Genomic DNA, 25,913 nt, shown 5'->3' with positions numbered 1-25,913 from the left:
TAGCATTCAGATCTCCCATCAGCACTACATTGATATTTGCTCCAAATCCTTGCAAGCACTCATCCAAGTCGTTCCAGAAGGTTGCTCTCTCCTCTTCATTCTTCTCACTGCCAGGACCATATGCACTCACGAACGCCCACAACTCCTTCAGAAATTTCACTTTCACCCACATCGGTCTTGGTGAAACCTCCTTCCATTCAACCACACATCGTCTCACCTCACAGCTCACTAGCAAAGCCACACCTTCTCTTGCTCTCCCGCTCTCTACACCAGACATTCTCCCACTCACACTTCCAAACACACACTCACCCTTCCCTTTCATCTTTGTCTCACTCAGTGCTAACACGCTCATTCCCCTCCTTCCAAACATCCTTCCAATCAGATCTCTTTTGCTTCCATCCGTACTACACCCCCGCACATTCAAGGACCCAACTTAAGGGTTTGGGGAGGTAACCTCCCCTTCCCAACTCTGCCCTGTCCGTATTTAGGAATCTAGTTACAAAAGGAGAGGATTCCCAGTCCTCTCGCTCCGTCCCTTTTAGTCGCCTTTTACGACACGCAGGGAATACGTTGGTAGTATTCTTTTTGACCCCTAACCACAGGGCATAATGCATAACAAAAATGATGTGGCTGTAAAATGAACAAGCATTTGGCTTTTATTTCTCAACAGAGGTATTTATTTCCAAGTCCAAAGGTTTGGCTCCAAAAGGGATGGGTATCGTTAAGGTTTTAACGGTACTACTACTCTTATCGATACTGCTTATCGATCCGGTATTTTAACGGTACTCTTATCGATACTTTTTGAGGACGAAAAATAAATAAATAAATAACAAATTAAGAACATGAAGTGTTTTATTTCCTCATTATGCAACAACAGTTTTTTTAACAAAACATTTTATTTTATACATGAGAATGTTCCAGACAGGATATTCATTTAATTATTTAATCTAATTATTTTTATTATTTATGAGTGTGATGTTTCCTTTGATCTTTTGTCCATTTTCCACAACCTTGAATAGACTTTTTTGTCTGTCAAACACCAGAGTTAAGTTAAGATGAGTGAGATGATGGAAACAAATTCACTTTGATGCAGACTCCTTTCTATTTATTTATTTTTCTTTAAATCCAGTAAACCCAATAAATTCTATTAATGTTACGGATAACAACTATCATTAGTCCATCCATCCATCCATCCATCCATCTTCCTCCGCTTATCCGGGACCGGGTCGCGGGGGCAGCAGACTGAGCAGAGATGCCAAGACTTCCCTCACCCCAGCCACTTCCTCCAGCTCCTCTGGGGGACCCCGAGACGTTCCCAGGCCAGCCGAGAGACGTAGTCTCTCCAGCGTGTCCTGGGTCTTTCCCGGGCCTCCGCCCAGTGGGACATGCCCGGAACACCTCTCCAGGGAGGCGTCCGGACTAGATGCCCGAGCCACCTCAACTGGCTCCTTTCGATGTGGAGGAGAAGCGGTTCTACTCCGAGCTCTCTGTGGGTGACCGAGCTTCTCACCCTATCTCTAAGGGAGCGCCCAGCCACCCTGCGGAGGAAGTTCATTTCAGCCGCTTGTATTCGGGACCTCGTTCTTTCGGTCATGACTCATAGCTCATGACCATAGGTGAGTACTGGAACGTAGATCAACCGGTAAATTGAGAGCTTTGCTTTTCGGCTCAGCTCTCTCTTCACCACGACGGACCGATAGAGCGACCGCATAACTACGGACGCCGCTCCAATCCGCCTGTCAATCTCACGCTCCGATCTTCCCTTTCTCGTGAACAAGACCCCAAGGTATTTAAACTCCTCCACCTGGGGCAAGGACACTCCACCCACCGAGAGATGGCAAACTACCTTTCTCCGGTCAAGGACCATGGCCTCAGATTTAGCGGTGCTGACCCTCATCCCAGCCGCTTCACACTCGGCCGCAAACCGCCCCAATGCACGCTGGAGGTCCTGGTTCGATGAAGCCAACAGGACAACATCATCTGCAAAAAACAGAGAGGAAATCCTGTGGTCCCCAAACCAGATCCCTTCCGGCCCCTGGCTGCGCCTAGAAATTCTGTCCATAAAAACTATGAACAGAACCGGTGATAAAAGGCAGCCCTGCCGGAGTCCAACGTGGACCGGGAACGGGTCTGACTTACCGCCGGCTATGCGGACCAAGCTCCTACTCCGGTCATACAGAGACCGGACAGCCCTCAGTAAGGCTCCCCGGACCCCATACTCCCAGAGCACCCCCCACAGGATGCCACGGGGGACGCGGTCGAACGCCTTCTCCAAATCCACAAAACACATATGGACTGGATGAGCGATCTCCCACAAACGCTCCAGCACCCTAGATAGGGTGTAGAGCTGGTCCACTGTTCCACGACCAGGACGGAAACCGCACTGTTGTTCCTGAATCCGAGGTTCGACTATCGAACGGACTCTCCTCTCCAGTACCCTGGCATAGACTTTCCCAGGGAGGCTGAGGAGTGTAATTCCCCTATGGTTGGAACACACCCTCCGGTCCCCCTTCTTAAAGAGGGGAACCACCACCCCTGTCTGCCAGTCCAGTGGTACGGTTCCCAACCGCCACGCGATGCTGCAGAGCCATGTCAGCCAAGACACTCCCACAGCATCCAGAGACTTGAGGTGCTCAGGGCGGACTTCATCCACCCCAGGGGCCTTGCCACCGAGGAGCTCGTTGACTACCTCAGTGACTTCAGCCCGGGTAATAGACAGGCTCACCCCAAAGTCCTCATTCTCTGCTTCTTCAAAAGAAGGCATGTCAGTGGGATTGAGGAGATCCTCAATCCCACCGCCAGACAATGTCCCCAGTCGAAGTCAACAGCTCCCCACCTGCACAGAAAACGGTGCCTGTGGAGAACTGCTTTCCCCTCCTGAGTCGTCGGATGGTTTGCCAGAATTTCTTCGAGGCCAACCGATAGTCCTTCTCCATGGCCTCACCGAACTCCTCCCAGGACCGAGTTTTCGCCTCCGCAACAGTCCGGGCCGCAGCTCGCTTGGACTGCCGGTACCTGTCAGCTGCCTCTGGAGTCCCGCAGGCCAGCCAGGCCTGGTAGGACTCCTTCTTCAGCTTGACGGCATCCCTTACTTCCGGTGTCCACCACCGGGTTCGGGGGTTACCGCCGCGACAGGCACCAGAGACCTTGCGACCACAGCTCCGAGCAGCAGCAGAGACAATGGAGGTGGAAAACATGGTCCACTCGGACTCAATGTCCCCAACCTCCCTCGGTACCTGTTTGAAGTTCTCCCGGATGTGGGAGTTAAAGATTTCCCTGACGGAGGGCTCAGCCAGACGTTCCAAGCAGACCCTCGCACTACCAGGTGTGGTAGTGGCTTCATCTTCTCAAATATTTTAAGGTAATATTTAAAGAAGAAATCGCAAATATAAGAAAACTGTTGAAAGTTTTTTTTTTCTTGATTTGAGCCATTTTTGAAGGAATGTTAGTCTTTTTTCAGATGGCTTCATCAGGGCTGCATGTAGATCTGTCAGAGAGAATCTTAGCAGCACTCAAGTCAGAGCAAACTGTCAGAGATCCAAGGCAGATCTTCAATAAGCACATATGTCAACTAAGCCAACTGAAAAAGAAAGGGTTGACATCTTCAAACAAAGATGCCCTCAGGTGTTGAGATGTTTAATCCCAGAAAATGCACCAGATATTACAGAGAAAAACTTGGACAGGAAGTGGAAGAGACTCCTTTGTGAAAAAGAAGATTTTGGGAAAAACAGCAATCTTGATGAATGGAATTTGAGACCATACATTCGTCCAAATGTTCTTGGCCAGCGGTCAACAGAAAGGAATAATTCTTTACATACTGTACCTAACCGGGAATATTTGATCCTTGATGATTCAATAAGCAGCTGAAAAAGGAGAGACAATCCCCCAACAAAACCAAACACGCAGAACGACACAGTGAAAATATCAAGGAGTTACGTTCAGAAAAAAAGCATCTTGAAACTGAAAATGAGTCACTCACAGAAAAGCTAGAAGAAGAAAAAATGCTGTAAAAAGGTTATCACTGGAGTCTAGCAGATTAAAATCAAAGATAGCATGCTTCCAATTTGAAGCAGAAGAAAAGGAGCAATGTGAGGGATGACATGAACTGTCAGACAAGTTAAAAAGTATTTTGGAGGAAAATAAACAGCTGAGAGAGGTTCATGCTGTTGGAGTCTTATGTACTGAAGCTCCGTGAAGGCACCAGGTAGAGACGCCTAATGGCCTCTGTCATCAAACCTGTCGTGGGGGGTGTGCAACGCCCCACCCGCCTCTTAGAAAGTGTGTTCTTTAAAGCCTGATACCACGGTCGCGTGTGGGCGGAGCTACCAGCTAAAGTTATGGTCTGATCGCTGCATGGAGCCATGTGTGTATCAATGCATGGTGAACACGGAGAATGTGGAGAGATCAGGTTTATTATTTTGGAGAGTTCTACTTAGTAATCATGTTTCCATGTTTGAGTTCATAAAATCATCCCAGAGAGTCTCTGATTTAACTCCTGCAGTGAAAGCTGTGTCTGAATCTGACGCCGTATTTCCATCTCTGACAGAGTTTGAAGCCAAAGCCCCTCCCACGACTCTCTAGCTGTTCACCTGTTTATATCCTCTGGAGCTGAGAGTTTTTCCCCCGCGTGAAATACGAGAGCACAAAAAACGGTCATTAGAGGAGAAGCTAAAAAAAGTATTTTTCCGTCAGGAAAAAATGGATTCATGGATTTTCAGCTCTGTTGAACCATTACAATGTTATTTTTTCCTCCATAAATTCAAATGACTTTGACCTGCATCTTTACCAGCTGGTTCAGCGCCTCAGGCTGTGTGTCTGCGTGCGGACTCACGCACACACGGGAGGATCATTAAAGACTGTCACATTTTACAGCAAGAAGCGGAATCCCATCCCTCTGAGCTGTCACTCAAAAGTCATCAAGTCTACGCGTCAGTGAGCTGCTGCTGAATGGAGAGACATGAAAAAAGAAGAGTTTTCTTCTCTTTCACCGTTTCAGAGCAAAGCTGCAGGCTGACCGTAAAACTCTCCGTAAATCCAAACCGAAGGCAGAACCTCCTCCAAAACCATCAGAACCAGAAATGCCAAACATCACTCTATCAGAACCTCCCTGAGCCGAGGAGAACCCACTTTCCCTAAGAACATCTGGGAACATGTGACCTTCAGTGAACAACATATTAGTGAAAATAGATTTAATAATTACACATTACACAAAAGAGGAATGCATGAAAAGATGAGGCTGGAGGGGCATGAATCTCTGTAATAATATCATTACAAATACGTGGATTTTTCCTGTGGGACGGGAGACGACACAAAATCAATGCATCTCTGTTACTGTGCGGGAATAAATCCTCAGAGTTTTGCGGGTGCAGGCGGGATGAAGACAATAGTCCCGTGCAGGGCTCTACTCGTCACCCCTCCACTGTGGTCTAACAGAAGGAGATGGACACATCCTTGACCTAAACACCTACTACAAAAGTTTGGTGGATTTCCTTGGAGAGTACTCTGAGAATGAAGACTCTCTCTTCGTCTTCATGCAGGAGGAACGTCTGTTTCCAGACCACCTCATTGAAAAGGAGGAAGTTTTTCCATCTCTCACCAAGAAAAGTGATTATGATGAACTTTGTGGTCAGTTGCTCCAACCAGTACTGCTGGCCCTCAAAACTTATTTGGAAAAGTCTGTCAAGGAACATCTCCCTGGGGGGAAATTTGGGATGCAGGAGAGCATGTGAGAAGATGAACTAAAGCAGCTCCAAAACACAACAAGGATCCAGAAAGGATATTCAGTGTGTTAGACTATCTTGTTCACCATAGGCCTAATGCATCAGCTGTTACAAATGAAGCATATCTGATGTCTTCCTACAATAAGACATCAGAGTGGGTGTCTCAGTTATCTCCTGAAAAGCTGGAACAACTACTAGGTGATGTAAGAAAAAGAAGAAAGGAGCTGGAGGCTAAATCCAAAGTAAGGGAGGCCAGCATCACAGAGAGCCATAAAGAGAAGCAACTAAAAGCAGTGGAGGCTTTGGCAGAAAGCAGGAGAAAACATTTGAAAAGAAGAACAACCTGACTGAAATAATCACTGATGCAGGTCTTTGGCAATCAGAGAAAGATGATAGTAACATGGAGAAGTGTGACGGTGATGCTGAGAGATTCAGAGCTCTAACAAATCAGCTTCATTTCCAGCAGGAAGTGCTGCAGCAGGACCCCAGGGGAAGGAAGGATGTTTTCATTGTTTCCAGAATAGACAGTACAGGGAAAGCTAGAAGTAAGCCATGGACTGAACTTAAAGATAACTTAATGTTTCTCATCCAATCTGCTGTGGCTGCAGGTTCTTCTCAGAGTGTCTCCAAGTGTGCACAAGAAAAAAGGACCGTCCCATCCTTACCAGGTAAAGGAGTACGCCACTCATCTGCAGATGGTGAAGTCTACATTGGAGAAGTTATTTCCCAAGTTCCTGGATTTCCATCCTGGTTTAATGTAATTTATGATGGAGATGAAGCTGTGTAGAGCTACAAACTGATGGAAGGAAGTCTGGAGATCATCATCATTGAAAGTTCATGACTGTTGCTGGGTTATTGAGTATTGTGGATGTTTGGATGATGGCTAATGAAACTAAAAAGCAAAGGTTTATTCACTTGAAATGTGTGTGTTTTACTCTCTTAAATTGCCTTAGAGAAGGAAAAAAATGACTTAAATGTTGAATAAATGTACCAATAAATGAATTACCCAAATTATATTAATCAGTTAAAAAATGCTAAAACTTGCTGAAGCACCCTAAGAATGTCCTGTGAAAATTGGAGTGTTTGGAACAAAAATAGGGAAGATGTGATATCTAGAAGAAGAAAAAACATTTTTGCTCAATTTAATGTTTTGTACCTGTAATTACCAAGTTTTCCCATTGTTTTCTATTCACAAAACAATATAACTTGCTTAATTTTAAGTCTATTGAGCTATTTTTTTTTATTTTGTTCAGAATTGTTCCATCATTTGTGGTCACATTTTTTCTGACTGTGCCTTAAAATCTTTTGTCTTGTGGTCCCAACTGTGTTAGGAAAAGGTCAAAACCCTGATATCCACTAAAGAAACCTGAGAGAATCAGCTGCTGATAAAGACTCAATAAAACCCAAATCTGAAGGAGAAATCAGTGAGAGATGAACTAAGAGCTTCTCTGTTTCTGTGATGAAGGTGACATACCTATGTGGTGGAGCTGCAGCTGTGGTTTCCAGATGACATCCAGCAGTCTGCGCTGACGACAGAGCTCCTCCTCGTACTGGACGATGGTTCCTTCACAGAGTCTGCAGATTTCTTCAGCAGCAGCAGCTAGTCGCTCGCTGATCAACTCTCTCAGAGACTGAAGGGAAGACATGGTTCCTGCTCCGATCTTCAGCTCCAACTCCCACAAACACCGCCGTCCTCTTCACTGCAGCTCCGATCGATCATCTGCTAGTCTCACAATCACAGCAATCCACGTTGTCTTTCCGTTCAACACTTCTTCACTCATTTACGACACTTTGGAAAATGCTGAGAGTTCCCACACGAACCACGTATCGTCCTTTCTGTCCAAAAACCTCACAAACGTCCCAACAAAACACCACCGACCTCTGAACACAAGCTAACGCTGCTAGCCTGCTAACAAGCTAACGCTGCTAGCGCCTCGTGCTGTTCTTCTTTGTTTGGCTAACAGCGTCATGGTGCTTTAGCGCCACCAGCTGGTCTGGAGTGTTCTCTGTCGCTCACATAATGATGTCGATGGCGGCATGAAATCGCTTCTTTTCACCCTTACTGGCAAATAAAAGAAAAAGTGGCAGTTTTCATTAAACAAAACTATTCTGTCACTAATCTTTCTCGACCAGAAAAAGAGCAACCTAATTTTTTTTTTTTTTTTTTTTTTTTTTTTTTTAATTGAAAAAGACAGTTGAGGTTAACAGTTTGAGACAATTGTATACAATTATGCAAAGTGCAAAAACATCGAAAAAAGGTACTGGACATGTACAAACAGCCAATGCAGAATAAAGACAATATAATTTTTTTTACCAATAATACAGAAAAATAAAATAAAATAAATACAAGACATTAAAATAAAATAAAAAAAAAATAAAAAAAAGGGGGGGGTTTACATAGACATTGCAATTAATCTTAACTTAGGGGGCTATCAAGAAGCTGTAATTTACATATGATACTTTGAAGTTCCATAGCAAGTTTGTTTTCCATGAAGTTTACAGATGAAAAAAAAGAGCAGAGTTCTTTATGAAATGTAGAAAAAAATGGTTTGATTTTAAGGAAACGGCATTTATGTATATAGAATTTACCCAAAATAATTACAACATTCAGAATAAGTTCTGTGTTCTTGTTTTCTAAAATAAACCCAAAAATGATATCCTTAATAGAAAAGTCTGCTAAAAGTGGAATCTTGGGGAAAAGCCAATAATGTAAGCTATTCCAAAAGACATCAGAATAAAAACATTCAAAGAAAAGATGCTCAGTTGTTTCAATCTCCACATGACAAAAAGAACAACAATTTTCAGGAATTCCAAACCGTTTTCTTAATAATTCCTTGGAAGGGTAAATACCTGAAAAGGTCTTAAAGTGAACTTCCTTGGCTTTAGGAGGAATGGGGAGTTTTAAATATTTAGTTCGTATTTGTTTCTTTTTTGAATTATTAAAATATTGGGTTATATAATTTGGATTTGAGACGTAGGGAAAGGACGTTACATTAAAATATTCTCTGATTTGAAGGTTTGGGAGTTTGGCAGTTGCTATATTGTGTCCATTAATCAGAAGCTTGGGGACAGTAGGATGTCTGTAGATGTCATTATGAAACAGATCAGAAACTGAGTTTACAACATTTTGAGGAATGGCCTTAATAATTTTTTCAAAATCTTTTCTATTCGTTAGTGAACCATATTTAGCTGTGAAATCATCAAAAGACATGAGAGTGGCATTGTCATTAAGAAGATGCATTAAAGACCATATTCCATTTTCAAACCATGTTGGAACAAAGATAGACTTGTTTCTGATAGTGATGTATCTGCAGTTCCATATGGGAGTGTTGTGTGGACTGTAATTGTGTTTATAAATGAGCTTCCAATACATGAGAACTTGCTGATGAAAAGACGAAAGTTGAATGGGAAGTTTCTTATTGTCAAAATCACAACTGAGTAAAAATTGGATCCCTCCTAGACTGGAAAATATTTTATTAGGAACAATGAACCAAATACTATTTTGATTCCTAATAAATGATTTTAACCAGTTTATTTTTAAGGTGCCATTAAGGCTGTTAAAGTCTATGGCTTGAAGACCTCCATCTTCATATTTTTTAGTCAGCGTACCTTATTATGTGTTTTCCTTTTCCATATGAAGTTAAAATTGACTTGATTAATAGATTTGATGGCTTGTTTAGGGACACCTATAGAATAGGTGGGATATATGAATCTTGATATGCTTTCAATTTTGGTGAGGAGAATTCTACCAAAAATAGAAAGATCTCTCTGTGCCCAGTTATTCAGCAGAGTCGAACATTTCTCTAGTTTGTCCCAAACATTCAGTTTTTCCAAGTCTGTTTTGTTTTTAGTTATATGCATTCCGAGGTATTTAACTGTGGATTTAATAGGGATATTATAAGCATTCAATAATGTACATGGTTTAATGGGTAAGATCTCACATTTGTTTAGGTTCAATTTGAGGCCTGAAGCTTTTGAAAAGAAGTCAATCGTTTTAAGAATCTTGGGGATGTCATGAAGATTATTAAGGAAAATTGTTGTATCGTCGGCTAGTTGGCTTATTGAAAATTCAGCATTTGCAACTGTCAGCTTACCAAAGTCAGTATGTTTGATGAGCAAAGACAGCATTTCTGCTGCTGCAATAAAAAGAAGGGGTGAAATTGGGCAACCTTGTTTTCTACCTTTGTTGATGTTAAATCTGTGAGACGTTCCCTGAGGTAAACAAACAGAACTGCTGGTTTCATAATAAAAAGTTTTAACTGTATTAATAAATTTGTTACCAAAACCAAAGAATTGCAGAGTTTGAAACATGAAATTATGCTCAATCATATCAAAGGCCTTGTAAAAATCTAAAAATAAAATAAAACCGTCTGTATCTATGAGATGTTCATAGTCAATCATATCCAGAACAAGGCGTAAGTTATTACGAATTGAGCGACCTTTAATAAAACCGGACTGCGTTTTAGAGATTATGTCTGATTTGAGTCTGTTGGCAAATATATGTGTTAGAAGCTTATAGTCAGTATTTAAAAGAGTTATAGGCCTTAAATTATCTAGAAATGTTGGGTCTTTACCCGGCTTGGGAATAAGGGTGATTACACCCTGTTTCATTGTATGTGTTAGAGACCCATTTTGAATAATTTCTTTAAACATTTCAAAAATTAAATCTTTGATATGCTGCCAAAAGAATTTATAAAAGTTACTGGTCAGTCCATCACATCCTGGAGCTTTATCCTTGGAGCTGCTTAAAGCCTTCTCTAATTCCTGCAAAGTTATTTCTGAATCACAAGAATTTCTAAAATTGTCATCAATCTTAGGAATGAAATCTTTAATTGTCTGGAAAAAAGTATTATTGTGGGATTCGGAATAAGATGACGAGTACAAATTACTATAAAATGAACTTATTTCTTTAGAGATCATTTGAGGATCAGAGCATAATTGATTATTAATATGAAGTTTCTTTATAGCATTCTTCTCTTGCCTCTTCTTTTCTAGATTACAGAAATAAGAAGTACTCTTTTCACCAAGCTCCACCCATTTTGCTCGGGATCTGATGAAGGCTCCTTTCGCTTTTTTAATATAAATATCGTCAAGAGAACACTGTAAAATGCTTCTGCGTTGTTTATCATCCTCGTTGAAAACAGGCTTGGAACAAATCTGATTTAACTCAGTCAAAATTTCAGTTTCTTTTTGCTTATAATGTTTTGCAATTAATTTGCTATGTTTAATGGCAGTTTGACGTACTTTGAATTTAAAGAATTCCCACTTATCAGTGTAAGATTTTAGGGTTGAATCACTATTTATTGTTTCTAATAATTCAATAACAGCATTACAGAAAGTTTCATTAGTGAGAAGTGAAGAATTAAATTTCCAGTAGCCTCTTCCAAAGGATTTTTGGATTTGAGAGCTGACATTAAGTTCAATCAAACAGTGATCAGTCAGGGGAGCTGCTGAGATGTTAACGTCTATTTTGTTTTGTAGAAGGTTATTTGAGACTAGCCAGAAGTCAATCCGAGATTTTGATGATCCATTAGGCTTGAACCAAGAGAATGTTTGTCTGAGAGGATTTTTGATCCTCCAGGGGTCAGAAACATTAACATCAAGACAAAAGTCCCGTAAAGTTGGATTAATATGATGGGTATTGAACTTTGAGGGTACTCTATCCAGCCATTCATCTAGAACCATGTTATAATCACCACCAATTACTACATTATTTGTACAGTACTTATGATTGAGAAGTTTGACATGTTTTGCAATTTCTGTTAATAATAACTTGTTTTGACTAGGAATATTATAGCCATAGACATTGCAAAGGATCAGAAAACCATCATCAGTTTTAAGAACACAGATGAGCCAGTGGCCGTCATCATCAGAGATATGGGTAATCACTTTGAACGAACAGTTTTTAAAGAGCAAAGCAACTCCAGAAGATTTGTTTGTACCGTGACAGAATAGGATTTTGTCTCCCCATTGATTAGACCAAAACTGTTGGTCTGCTTTAACAGAATGAGTTTCCTGCAGTACAATGCAGCTGGCTTTCACATTTTTACAGAATAGGAACATAGATTTTCTTTTTACATTGTCTCGTAAACCCCTAACATTTAAAGAAACAAAGTTAAAATTAGACATGAAATACAAAAAAAAACAATAACACAAAAATGAACAAAAAGTTACTTACTTAGCTAGTTACTGAAGGTGAAAGTGAGCGGTTGGAATTCAGATCCCAAATAACATTGTAATGCAGAACTAGACCTCAAACTTTTAGAAAAAATACTTTAGAACTTATAACTTTCAAGTTAACAACAACAGAGTTTCACTTTCCTCTGTGAACTTAAGGTGTGGAAAAAACGGAGCAAATGAGGTTTATGCTTTAAGAACAAAGCATTTATGGTAGTTAACTCCAAACTAGTAAAGAAGAATAAAAAAACACAGCTAGTCTGGAGACAAACGTACTCCATTAGCGTACCCGATGTGGCCCCGGTAGTACACGTTCTGTACCGCAGCTCTCGCTTTCTCCATTTTGGGCCAGACAGCAGCTCTTGCTTCTCGGTCCGCTTTGCAGAAATCCTGCTTGAAGAAGATCCCCATCTCTTGACAAACCCTTGCATCCTTAGAAACCTTCCAGAAGATGTCGCGGTAGTGCCTCATGGAGAACTGGATGATGATTTGCCGGTGCCTCCCGGTTTCTTTCCTCCCCAGCCGATGTACTGTATCCACAATCATTTCCAACACCGATGTGTGCTGTGGCGCCATCTTTGACCGGATCTCCAGGACTTCTTTGCGGGTGTTTTCCTCGGTTTTTTCTTTCAAACCTTGTAACTTCAGGTTCCAGCGCCGTTTATATCGCTCCATCTCCACCACCCTCTCTCTTAAGTCATCATTTTCTTTCCTCAGCACAGAAACTTCTTTTCCCAGATTGTGCACTTTGGATTTACAGTCCTTTATATCAGCAGCGTTTACCTCAGTGATCTTCGTCAGATTAGCCAGAATCACAGAGTTTTCCCGAAGTCTACCGTCAAAGTCGTCAAATCTCGCCGTCAGTTTTTCGATGGCGGCAGTTAATGCTGACAACTCGGCATCACTTTTGTTAGAGACGACTACCTTGTTAGGTGGAACGGAGGGTTTGGTGGGTGTAACCGGGGTTTTCCTTTTAGTAGACAGCGAGGAAACTTCCATGGCGTATTCGTGGTCATGTGTTGTCATCTCTGGGTTTTTGGATGCGGGAGTCGGCTTCTCCGATACAGGCTTTTCCCGTGGCATTCTAGGAGCTCTTAATATTGCTGTTGTTGTTTTTCTCACTTCGTTCTTGTCTCTTTACAGTGGTAAGACTTGAGAGTAATACAAAAAAAAGCAAAACTAGTTCAGCAGTTTGAAAATGAGGTCAAAAGGGATATTTTGGGACCGGACCGTAGCAGCTCACAAAAAGTTGACCGCACGGACCGCCATCTTAGCTCCTCCCGCCCCCAGACCTCAGAGGTTCCCGCCTCCTCTTCCTCCTCTTCCTCCTCTTCCTCTGCTGTACAGTCAGAAACCGCAGAGTTTGTCTGCAGAACATTTTCTTTCTCCCGCCAACAGTTGCCCTGACCATCAGCTAGCTGAGCACGTGCACGTTTTATTTCCTGCTTGCTTAAAGTGAAAGGAGCTCTTCAGTTTTTGGCCTCAGTGTAGCAGAGCAGCGATCAGAAAAACCAGAACATTCTAGAGTTTTTAGTTTAAAACTTTTGTTCCCATTTTAGATCATTTCTTTATTGTGAAGCTCTTTGGTTCCTTCAAGGACTTTTAAAGTGCTAAATGAATAAAGTTTCATTCATTCATGATCCTTTTAATAAAATAAATCACATTATTTATGAAATAAAACACTAAACAGTGGATCCTCTCCCATCTTTTAGGGCTGCAGCTCATCACGTCTCATGTTTAGTGGAGCTGCTGTGGTCTGAACGTCTGTTTCTCATCCAGTAATGATGAATGAAGCACATGTCTGTGTCTTCTGCTGCAGTTCATCATATTTCTGTGTTACCTTTTCACCAGACAGAGTTTATTGCAGGAGTTATGTTCTAAAAATGACCGTAGTCGGTGAAATCCACGGATTCTGATTCCAGACGTTTATGGCAGGAAAACTCCTCTTTTCTCACACAGACAGGAACATTTCCAACATTTTCCTCTCAGAATGAAAACAAAGATCTGATGATCGATCACAGATTTCTGATCTGAAGAGCTCAGTCTTTCTGAACAGGAGACACGGACTGAGGAGATTGATTGACAGGGTCTCCAGCCAATCAGGACACAGAACAGGGTGCTGTTTAAAAAAGGCAGCAGAATTGATCTAAAAGAACGAGCTAAACCGGGAAAGATGAACTGAGACACAGAAATGGTAAATGGCGTATACTTATATAGCGCCTTTCTTCCTACAAGGACAAAGCGCTTTACAGTCACAGACCCATTCACCCAGTCACACACACATTCACACACTGGTGGTCGCTCCCCTGTCAAACACAGGCGCCCGCCTATCACCAGAGGCAAGGTGGGGTTCAGTGTCTTGCCCAAGGACACTTTGACTCATGGGCGTACAAGGCGGGAATCGAACCTGCAGCCTTACGATCATGGGACGACCGCCCTACCGCTGCACCACGGCCGCCCCAAGAGAAGACTGTCCTCTGTTCTGTTTGACAGATTTTAGAGGCTTTCAGATCGGGACACCGACTACAGAAGGAGGGAATAAATGTCACGTCTTGATGGTGGGTCTCTGATATTGTTCAGCGGGCCGGACCAGACATGGAGACGGGCTCCTAAGGGTCCCTTAGGAGCAAGAGTTAAGCTATAATGAGAAAAGACATCACTGAGACAAATGAGGTTGAGTTGAGATAACGGTTTGAGCAATAATTAAGAAGTGGGAGAGACGAATCTAAGACGCTCATGAGACAAATCTGAGAAGAATGAGTCCTAAAAGAGATCTCATCATTGTCTGTCTGATGTCTCTTTCATGTCTTAATCATTTCTCTTGAATGTCTTACCAAAGCCGTTAATGAGAAGGATATTTGAGATATATTTGAGAAAGAAAAGAGAATTTAGTTTTATAGCAGTGGTCGCCAATCCTGGTCCTCAAGGGCCACCATCCTGCAGATGGTGAATCAACAGGTGATTAACCACCTCCTGCAGAACTTGAGGAGGCAATTCAACCACTGCAGCAGATCTGTTGGAGCAGGAAAACAGCTAAAACATCCAGAACAGTGACCTTCAAGGACCAGGATGGGAGACCACTGATATACAGTAACAGTAAAAACAATACTAGAAATGTAAATGCTTTACACTTTATTTGGGCAGCACCATCATCAGTACAGCATTTGAATTGTGGTAGCAGTATTAGACACTTTTAAAAAAATATTAACTGCATTTAGTACATGAACCGTGGCGTACTCAATCTGGTTGACATGCTGGTCATGAATACTTCCAGATTTTAAACAACAAACACACTGACAGCACTGCTGAGGTACAAGGAAAAAAAAACAAGATTATGTAACCACGTAAAAAAGTACCTGATAAAAACATTCTCTGAAACTTGCAGACTATCAAATCCATGAACCAAATTAAGATAAAAAATAAGAAAAAAGATGGAAGAGAAACCAGTCCGCATACTGTAGATCATAGCAGTGGCCTTAGAACCTGTTCTGGCCCTACATTTGCTGACAAAGGCTTTCTTGAGCTTGGCCTCTTCAATTTGTTCCCAACCAGGTAGAGTGGCACATCTCAGGACATCAGCTGTAAGACAAGAACATTAAAATCTGGCATGAGTAAATTGATAATAGACCGCACATAACAGAGATAACACTTCAAGCTAGAAGCAAACTGTAGTTTTATAAAAGCAGCAGTTTCAGATTACGTTTCTGTCATCCCTAAAAGCAGCCACACGTTGCTTGAGAGGACATCTGTTTCAGTTAAAAGAATTTAAATGCAGCATACTGTGGGCATTAACTATTAAAAAAATAAGGTTCAAATCTGTTTCATTTCATTTTTCATGATACAGTCCAGATCAAACATTTAAGAAATGATCAAAAGTCACATTTTGCATGGTTGGCTCTTAACAAGGGAAAAATAATACCCTTGTCTTAATTGGGACGCTGAGGGCTGATCGTGTCAGACTGCAAACTGTGGAAGAAGGTATTTCAACACAAATATTGTATAATTGAGAAGTTTATGGTCAATATTTTTTGGATTGTTCAGAATATTTCCATTAGTTTTTTAAATTAGAGCACTTTGGCTTACGTCTTTGTTCTGTTTGAGACTGAAGAATTTTCCCTTAGTGTTACAAAAGTAAAGGTTGGAAATAAGTCTGTTATACTAAGAAAACTTCATAAAGCCACCCTTTAAATTGTATTTTATATTTCTTTTACTGTGACACAATCTTGCTATTTAAATCAAATTACCCCAAAATAAGGATTTTTCACAGCTAAATTTTAGGTTAGCCAGGGCTGCTCATTCCTGGTCCTTGGGATCTATCACCCTGACTGTTTTCCAGATCTCCAAGCCCTGCTAGCTGTTGATCAGCTCAACCAGATGTCTCCACATTCTGACTGGATGAACACACCTGGTCCAGGTAATCAGCACCAAGCAATTCAGTGAGAGTTGGAAACCAAGCAGGCTGGTAGATCTCAAGGACCAGGGATGACCAGCCCTGAGTTAGATTAAAACAAGACTAATTAGAATAATTAACTGCAGGTCATGATTAACTAACACACCCAAAAATGAATCGCAGGGCAGCACTCATAAATATGTACCTTTGCAGAAACTCCAGGGTTGAAGCCAGCTCAGTTGGATAATGACTGTTAAAGCAGAAGTAGCTTCTGAACATCAGGCACAGTGCTGCAATGTTGTTGTGTACAATGGAGCGGTTCCAACTCAGCATGAACCTCCGTGGGGAAAAGCAAGACTGTCCTAAAGACAGAACAATGGATGAAGTAAACATGTCACTCATGTACAGCATACAAAGACAAAACCTTTAGAATAATTTAACATTTGAAACTTTACTTACCACATACAATAACAGTTGGAGTCAACGGCACCTGCTGCAGCTGGACCTCGTCTGCATCTTCTACAAGAACATGGCATCCTCCTCATTAAAGTAGCAGAGCAGAAGAAAGTGCATCTCTTTAACATCTCATCTCTTCTGAGCAGCCACTCTGCTCTCCCCGCATCATCTGCAGCCTTTTAGAGTTTGGAAAAACTTCTTGCTTTCATCATTTCTGCAACAAGACTGCAAACCATTTCCTTCCTTATTCTTGGGCCAGGTCTCTTTCCCCTCTGCAGAAATTCCTCAGAAAACTTAAACCATGTTATTTCAAAGCTGTCCTCCCAGTCAATGTACGTACAGTCCTCGGCTTCTGGAAGATGTGGCTGACGAACTCCTCGGTGACTATAACAAAAGTGATGATGATTGTGTTGGTGAGGTCTCAACAGATGACGATGTGCTCTTCTCTGGCGTTTGGTCTGCAACAAAAAACAAACAAACAGTATAAGTGTGTTAAGTTTACACTGTACTGTCAGTGTGTTACCCATTCATATTCATATCCACTTCCGTGCATTACAAAAACTCATTTGTAATGTTTGAGACTCACATTTCAATTTCCAGAAAGCAAGACGTTTCCGGGCTTGAACAGGTCTCAAAGCTGGCAGCAAGTCAGCCTCTTCTATGAATCGTAGATCCTCATACAACTCCATTTATTCCAATGGACTGCAAGTGTTCTTCCAGGATGTCTTCTGTGGCTCTGGTAGGACCTCCATAATGGTGTGGAGGAACATGGGTTTTGATTCACGAGTAAAGAATTTAGATCACCTTGAATCAGAAAGGGAAAAAAACATGTACACACATTTTATAATTATACAGCACAAAATAAGATCTGGAAAGGTTTTTAAATATGATTCACTAAAATCCTCGTACATTATCAGTGTTGACATTTGTTGGCTTAGCTACATCTGTGCTCTCTAAACATCTCAACCACTGACAGAGGGCTGAGAACATGTTTCCCTAATATGCATACTTACATTTTCAGATTATGCTTTCTTTCTAGACATGTGAGCAGTTAATGATGACTTTACTTTAAACACATGTCCATAAAAAGTTTCAAAAGATGACATGACAGGCCAAACGTCTGCAAGATGATCTTTTAAACAAGATAAAAGCTTTTTACAGCGTAAAAATTGAACATACAGTGAAACTGCACATTTTGAAGTTTGCAATAATGGAAATGGTCTGTGGTGTCGTCACACTGTGAATGGGATGAACCCTGCAGACCCTTAACTGAAGAGCAAAATGTCTTCCAACAGACAGTTATTTACTTAGCACTCATGCCATGGCCATGCGTTTGGAAAAATATCGAGGCTCATCCCAAGACTCTACACTGCAAATAATATACAATGTGTCTATTTTTTTTATTACAAAAAGCACACGTTATCCTTTTTAAAATGTAATAATTACTTATACAGCCAAAGCCACCGCGAGTAGCCCAGACTGCAGTACTGGCGAAGCTAGCTTAAAACACCTTTAGCACTGAGTTGAGAGTTGGAGGAAAGAAATCGCAAACTTACCGTTCAAACTTCAAAGATTTTACTTGAATCCTTTCCAGACAAGTAAAAAAAAATGTTGGAGATTCATCCCACGGATTTTAAAAACGCAGAAAAAATACGACAAGCGCTCGTCAAAAGTCTCTCGTTCTCTGCACTTCTCCCGCTTGCAGATTCCGGCCCGTTGGTGACGTCAACTACTGAGTTTTCCCTCCCACTGTGATCAACCAATCAGAAATCTGTGTCAAGTGAGGCTGTGATACAGTTTAAAATTCAAATCGCGTTACTCCAGGCTTCTGTTTGTTCAATATGATGCAGACTAAAATCAAGAAAAAAGGAAATATTTTCAGCTTGTAAGGCTGCATGAAGGGGGATTTTTAAAGATAAAGTAACTCAAACTGAACCCCATAAATCTGTACCACCCTAAAGTTGATTAATTTATTTGATTATTTTTATTTGTGTATTTTATTTGTTTGTTTCAAATGTACAATCTATTTTTTGTTCACTTTAAGGTGATCCAAATTTGATCCCTAATGTCCTTTACTTAGTTCAGACATCAATGTGTTAAACTTTTATACCCACCAACATATAAGTGTGCGTATACAGTAATCCCCCCGTATTCGCGGGGGTTACGTCCCCCCCCCCCCCCCCCCCCCCGCGAATAACGAAAGTCCGCGAATAATTGACCCTGTTTTAAAACTCACAGAGCCAGAGCCGTTTGGGTTCATTTCCAGAAGCTGGAGATCCTGCAGGGCTTTTATTGGCTTTTATTAACCTTGTCAGAATGGTAACAGCTCGAACAAAAATAGCGCATCATCATTAACCCAACATACATTCTTGTTCATTCATGTTTATCTAAGCAGTCAAAGAAAAGTTTTTTAAATCGACACTGCAACGTTGTCTTGAAATTTCATGTTTTTTAAAAAGTTTCAAAAATATGTCTTTTGAGGACATGACTGTCTTAACGATTTAACTTTTTTTCTCTTGAAATTGTATTTGAGTTATATAAATGTGTAAGCAATAAACAACTTTTTTAAGTTGAACATAAAATAAATTAAAAAATATTATTTTCTAGAAATGAACTGTAATGGTGTCATCATGAGATTCATTTTAGGGCTTGTACTACTCTCATTTTTCCTTTTGCTGAGACAATAAAAAAAAGGCTAAAACAAGATCTAAATTATGGAGCAACGAGAGACAGAACCATTTATGTCTTTCACTGAGACGTAACTGAGATAGGAATTGGAAGTAAGGATATCAAATTGAGACATACTTGAGCGCAACATAATATGGCTCATTTTTCTCTTAATTGAGATCTGGAGAAGAGACAGTTGTGAGAGAATTTTGAGATCTCAAACAGTGCTCACTGTGAGACTTATTTCTCAGGAGAAATGTTTGAGAAGAATGAGAAAAGCAGTTTAGTCTCAAACAGTTCTCATTTACGTCTAGGAGACGTAAATGTGACAGAAACGAGATCTCATCTTCAGTTTTGCTTTGCTATGGGAATGTAAAGGTTCATTCAGAATTCCCCAGTGGCCTCATGTTGGAGGAGGGGTTTCATGCTGGGGGCGGAGCTTGAACACACACCGCTTCCTGGAACCCAAACTCAGGCTAAGTGGAGGAAAAGTTGGGATTTGTGGTGTTTGTAAAGATCTGGAATGGTTTCCTCCCACAAAAAGGCCTTTTTCTAGTTTCCTGCAGATGAATTCTTTTCCTGCTGGGAGTTCTCATCTGGGTTTGCAGATTCTTAGTTGGAGGAAAACTTGGAGCCAATTCTTCCCAGAAAAAGGATTTTCTCTGGAGTGAATTGACATGAACAGAGTGAGTTTGGACTGAAAGCAGCAACAGGGAGGAGATGTTAGAGCTTCATCAGAAAACAGCTTTCTGGAGGAGTTGGAAGACGTCAACAGTCACAGTGATGGTGAGGAGGAGGAGCTAAGACTTCCAAAGTCACGTGACTGTGGGAACATCTGGACTTCCTGCTGCAGCTGCAGACCTTCACGTGACTGTGGGAGCTGCAGCAGCTGCAAACATCTGGACTTCCTGCTGCAGCTGCAGACCTTCATGTGACTGTGGGAGCTGCAGCAGCTGAGCAGCTCAGCATCTCTGCAGACTCAGACGGAGCTCAGAGCTTCTGAAAGGAAATGACAGAGTTGTAGGAGTTTAGTGGCTGAACTTCTTGTAGGTCCTGCTTGGTTCCGGTTGTTGCTGGTGGTGGAAAGAGCTCCTGCAGACCTCTTTGCTGTTGGAAGGATCTTCTGTCTGCAGACTCTCTGATGCTCCAGCAGGAGGCGCTGCAGTGTGCTCCTCCTCATGAGTCCTGAAGCTGCACCGTCAGCTGCAGAGCTTCAGAGCTGCTTCTTCTCAGACCACTTTCTTTGGTTCTAATGTTTTATTATATTATAGTTATTATTATTTATTAATCCTAATTAGTTTTCCTCTTTCACATGTGAGCATTTATGGTGTTTACATGTATAAAGGGTACAGCTAAAAAAATGTACTGATTTAAAAAAGGAAAAACATTGTGGCTTAAACAAACAAAATAATGCTTTATTAATAATTATTATTTATTTTAATTTGGTAGTAGGATCAAACAAAAGGAAAAAGAGAACAATGTTTGTCAGAAGTAAAGATCCACCTCTATTATTATGTTTTTAATTTTAAAATTGTTCAAAATTTGATGACACTTAAAATAAACAAAGTCAATGCAGAAAGTAAATCAGATGGATGATCAGAATCAGAATTACTTTATTGATCCCATACGTGGAAAATTTGTTTGATATATTCATATATAATATAATATTTAAACTATTTTTTTCCAAAAACCCTGAAAGGAGGTGATTTCACTTTTCCTACTAATAGTTTAGGTCATAATTTTCAGATTATTGCATATTTCCGTTCGTGAGGACCTGTGTTGTCCAGGAAATATATTACTCTTCTTTTTCTTTCGGTTAAATAAGCCCAAGAAGACCTGGCTGCAGACATTTCTGTTTTTGGCATTCTTCCAAAATTGCATTTTCATGCAAAAAATCTTTTATTGCGTGTGGTATCGCATAATAAGCCAGAAAATACTGTTCTTAATATCCTTATATTGCAAGGAAAGTTTTATATACACAAAAATACATATTTGAAGACCAAACCACTTTTTATAACATTTCATAAAGAGCACTATTTTTACTTTCAATCACTGCATTACATGAAAAAGAAGAATGGCTTGAAATTGATTAGTTTTGTTCAGAAATACAAACTTCATGAGTACCCCTAACCAGTATTAGACCATATAGATTGGTTCTATGTTCTTTTATTTTTATTTTACTTATTTGCTTTTATTTATTTGTGTCCTATGTTCATTATCTTTTTGTTTTTATTTCCTTTATTCTTTATTTTCTATGTTAATATGTTTTATTTGGCAATGTTGATTACATGGTTATTGTTCGTATTTAATGTATGTTACCTCAATTGTTAATAAAGTTAAAAAAAAAACCTGGCTGCAGACGACAAAATGGCGACTAACATCATTAGCCGGAACCGGAAGGCACGTCCCGTTCCCACGTCTCCATTTAGGTTGCTCTTTTTCTGGTCGAAAAAGATTATTGACAGAATAGTTTTGTTTAATGAAAACTGCCACTTTTTCTTTTATTTGCCAGTAAGGGTGAAAAAGAAGCGATTTCATGCCGCCATCGACATCATTATGTGAGCGACAGATAACACTCCAGACCAGCTGGTGGCGCTAAAGCACCATGACGCTGTTAGCCAAACAAAGAAGAACAGCACGAGGCGCTAGCAGCGTTAGCTTGTTAGCAGGCTAACAGCGTTAGCTTGTGTTCAGAGGTCGGTGGTGTTTTGTTGGGACGTTTGTGAGGTTTTTGGACAGAAAGGACGATACGTGGTTCGTGTGGGAACTCTCAGCATTTTCCAAAGTGTCGTAAATGAGTGAAGAAGTGTTGAACGGAAAGACAACGTGGATTGCTGTGATTGTGAGACTAGCAGATGATCGATCGGAGCTGCAGTGAAGAGGACGGCGGTGTTTGTGGGAGTTGGAGCTGAAGATCGGAGCAGGAACCATGTCTTCCCTTCAGTCTCTGAGAGAGTTGATCAGCGAGCGACTAGCTGCTGCTGCTGAAGAAATCTGCAGACTCTGTGAAGGAACCATCGTCCAGTACGAGGAGGAGCTCTGTCGTCAGCGCAGACTGCTGGATGTCATCTGGAAACCACAGCTGCAGCTCCACCACATAGGTATGTCACCTTCATCACAGAAACAGAGAAGCTCTTAGTTCATCTCTCACTGATTTCTCCTTCAGATTTGGGTTTTATTGAGTCTTTTTCAGCAGCTGATTCCCTCAGGTTTCTTTAGTGGATATCAGGGGTTTGACCTTTTCCTAACACAGTTGGACCACAAGACAAAATATTTTAAGACCCAGTCAGAAAAAATGTGACCACACATGATAGAACAATTCTGAACAAAATAACAAATAAAATTAGCTCAATAGACTTAAAATTAAACAAGTTATTAACATTTTAAGTCTTAATGATTTCTATTGTTTTGTGAATAGAAAACAATGGGAACACTTGGTAATTACAGGAACAAAACATTAAAATAAGCAAAAATGTTTTTTCTTCTTCTAGATATCACATCTTCCTCCCTATTTTTGTTCCAAACACTCCAATTTTCACAGGACATTCTTAGGGTGCTTCAGCAAGTTTGTAACATTTTTTAACTGATTAATATAATTAGTGTAATTCATTTATTGGTACATTTATTCAACATTTAAGTCATTTTTTTTCCTTCTCTAAGGCAATTTAAGAGAGTAAAACACACACATTTCAAGTGAATAAACCTTTGCTTTTTAGTTTCATTAGCCATCATCCAAACATCCACAATACTCAATAACCCAGCAACAGTCATGAACTTTCAATGATGATGATCTCCAGACTTCCTTCCATCAGTTTGTAGCTCTACACAGCTTCATCTCCATCATAAATTACATTAAACCAGGATGGAAGTCCAGGAACTTTGGAAATAATTTTTCCAATGTAGACTTCACCATCTGCAGATGAGTGGCGTACTCCTTTACCTGGTAAGGATGGGATGGTCCTTTTTTCTTGGGCACACTTGGAGACACTCTGAGAAGAACCTGCAGCCACAGCAGATTGGATGAGAAACATTAAGTTATCTTTAAGTTCAGTCCATGGCTTACTTCTAGCTCTCCCTGTACTGTCTATTCTGGAAACAATGAAAACATCCTTCCTTCCCCTGGGGTCCTGCTGCAGCACTTCCTGCTGGAAATGAAGCTGATTTGTTAGAGCTCTGAATCTCTCAGCATCACCGTCACACTTCTCCATGTTACTATCATCTTTCTCTGATTGCCAAAGACCTGCATCAATGATTATTTCAGTCAGGTTGTTCTTCTTTTCAAATGTTTTCTCCTGCTTTCTGCCAAAGCCTCCACTGCTTTTAGTTGCTTCTCTTCATGGCTCTCTGTGATGCTGGCCTCCCTTACTTTGGATTTAGCCTCCAGCTCCTTTCTTCTTTTTCTTACATCACCTAGTAGTTGTTCCAGCTTTTCAGGAGATAACTGAGACATCCACTCTGATGTCTTATTGTAGGAAGACATCAGATATGCTTCATTTGTAACAGCTGATGCATTAGGCCTATGGTGAACAAGATAGTCTAACACACTGAATATCCTTTCTGGATCCTTGTTGTGTTTTGGAGCTGCTTTAGTTCATCTTCTCACATGCTCTCCTGCATCCCAAATTTCCCCCCAGGGAGATGTTCCTTGACAGACTTTTCCAAATAAGTTTTGAGGGCCAGCAGTACTGGTTGGAGCAACTGACCACAAAGTTCATCATAATCACTTTTCTTGGTGAGAGATGGAAAAACTTCCTCCTTTTCAATGAGGTGGTCTGGAAACAGACGTTCCTCCTGCATGAAGACGAAGAGAGAGTCTTCATTCTCAGAGTACTCTCCAAGGAAATCCACCAAACTTTTGTAGTAGGTGTTCAGGTCAAGGATGTGTCCATCTCCTTCTGTTAGACCACAGTGGAGGGGTGACAAGTGGAGTCCTGCACAGGACTATTGTCTTCATCCCGCCTGCACCCGCAAAACTCTGAGGATTTATTCCCGCACAGTAACAGAGATGCATTGATTTTGTGTCGTCTCCCGTCCTGCAGGAAAAATCCACGTATTTGTAATGATATTATTACAGAGATTCATGCCCCTCCAGCCTCATCTTTTCATGCATTCCTCTTTTGTGTAATGTGTAATTATTAAATCTATTTTCACTAATATGTTGTTCACTGAAGGTCACACGTTCCCAGATGTTCTTAGGGAAAGTGGGTTCTCCTCGGCTCAGGGAGGTTCTGATAGAGTGATGTTTGGCATTTCAGGTTCTGATGGTTTTGGAGGAGGTTCTGCCTTCGGTTTAGATTTACGGAGAGTTTTACGGTCAGCCTGCAGCTTTGCTCTGAAACGGTGAAAGAGAAGAAAACTCTTCTTTTTTCATGTCTCTCCATTCAGCAGCAGCTCACTGACGCGTAGACTTGATGACTTTTGAGTGACAGCTCAGAGGGATGGGATTCTGCTTCTTGCTGTAAAATGTGACAGTCTTTAATGATCCTCCCGTGTGTGCGTGAGTCCGCACGCAGACACACAGCCTGAAGCGCTGAACCAGCTGGTAAAGACGCAGGTCAAAGTCATTTGAATTTATGGAGGAAAAAATAACATTGTAATGGTTCAACAGAGCTGAAAATCTATGAATCCATTTTTTCCTGACGGAAAAATACTTTTTTTAGCTTCTCCTCTAATGACCGTTTTTTGTGCTCTCGTATTTTACGCGGGGGAAAAACTCTCAGCTCCAGAGGATATAAACAGGTGAACAGCTAGAGAGTCGTGGGAGGGGCTTTGGCTTCAAACTCTGTCAGAGATGGAAATACGGCGTCAGATTCAGACGCAGCTTTCACTGCAGGAGTTAAAGCAGAGACTCTCTGGGATGATTTAATGAACTCAAACATGGAAACATGATTACTAAGTAGAACTCTTCAAAATAATAAACCTGATCTCTCCACATTCTCCGTGTTCACCATGCATTGATACACACATGGCTCCATGTAATGATCAGACCATAACTTTAGCTGGTAGCTCCGCCCACACGCGACCGCGGTATCAGGCTTTAAAGAACACACTTTCTAAGAGGCGGGGCGGGGCGTTGCACACCCCCAACAACAGGTTTGATGACAGAGGCCATTAGGCGTCTCTGCCTGGTGCGTTCACTGAGCTTCAGTACATAAGACTCCAACAGCATGAACCTCTCTCAGCTGTTTATTTTCCTCCAAAATACCTTTTAACTTGTCTGACAGTTCATGTCATCCCTCACATTGCTCCTTTTCTTCTGCTTCAAATTGGAAGCGTGCTATCTTTGATTTTAATCTGCTAGACTCCAATGATAACCTTTTTACAGCATTTTTTCTTCTTCTAGCTTTTCTGTGAGAGACTCATTTTCAGTTTCAAGATGCTTTTTTTCTGAACGTAACTCCTTGATATTTTCACTGTGTCGTTCTGCGTGTTTGGTTTTGTTGGGGGATTGTCTCTCCTTTTTCAGCTGCTTATTGAATCATCAAGGATCAAATATTCCCGGT

At 41.0% G+C, this 25,913-nt stretch overlaps 3 protein-coding genes across 4 annotated transcripts in view; 1 reads left to right on the top strand and 2 right to left on the bottom strand.

The window, feature by feature from the left end:
* The window catches only part of LOC144989040 (NLR family CARD domain-containing protein 3-like), a 228,514-nt gene that overhangs the window by 58,701 nt on the left and 143,900 nt on the right, over positions 1 to 25,913 (bottom strand). The window lies entirely within an intron of this gene.
* LOC144989329 (uncharacterized) lies at positions 11,606 to 18,633 on the bottom strand. Its single transcript, XM_078941569.1, has 5 exons — positions 18,300 to 18,633; positions 17,330 to 17,547; positions 16,747 to 17,201; positions 16,493 to 16,649; positions 11,606 to 15,476 (listed from the first exon to the last, which is right to left on the bottom strand). Exon 5 carries the CDS (start codon positions 12,978 to 12,980, stop codon positions 12,153 to 12,155), a length of 828 nt encoding a protein of 275 aa, XP_078797695.1. The 5' UTR covers positions 12,981 to 15,476; positions 16,493 to 16,649; positions 16,747 to 17,201; positions 17,330 to 17,547; positions 18,300 to 18,633; the 3' UTR covers positions 11,606 to 12,152.
* The window catches only part of LOC144989115 (uncharacterized), a 79,330-nt gene continuing 74,949 nt past the window's right edge, over positions 21,533 to 25,913 (top strand). The window contains exon 1 of the mRNA XM_078941162.1: positions 21,533 to 22,511. Within this exon, the coding sequence (XP_078797288.1) occupies positions 22,340 to 22,511 (172 nt within the window). The 5' untranslated portion in view covers positions 21,533 to 22,339. The remainder of the gene's footprint in view (positions 22,512 to 25,913) is intronic.

This window comes from Oryzias latipes, chromosome 2 (assembly GCF_053564925.1).
Source record: "Oryzias latipes strain Hd-rR chromosome 2, Olatipes_Hd-rR_3.1".
Taxonomy (NCBI): Eukaryota; Metazoa; Chordata; class Actinopteri; order Beloniformes; family Adrianichthyidae; genus Oryzias; species Oryzias latipes.
Note: the sequence above shows the minus strand (reverse complement) of the source record. Positions and strands in the feature narration are given on the sequence as shown.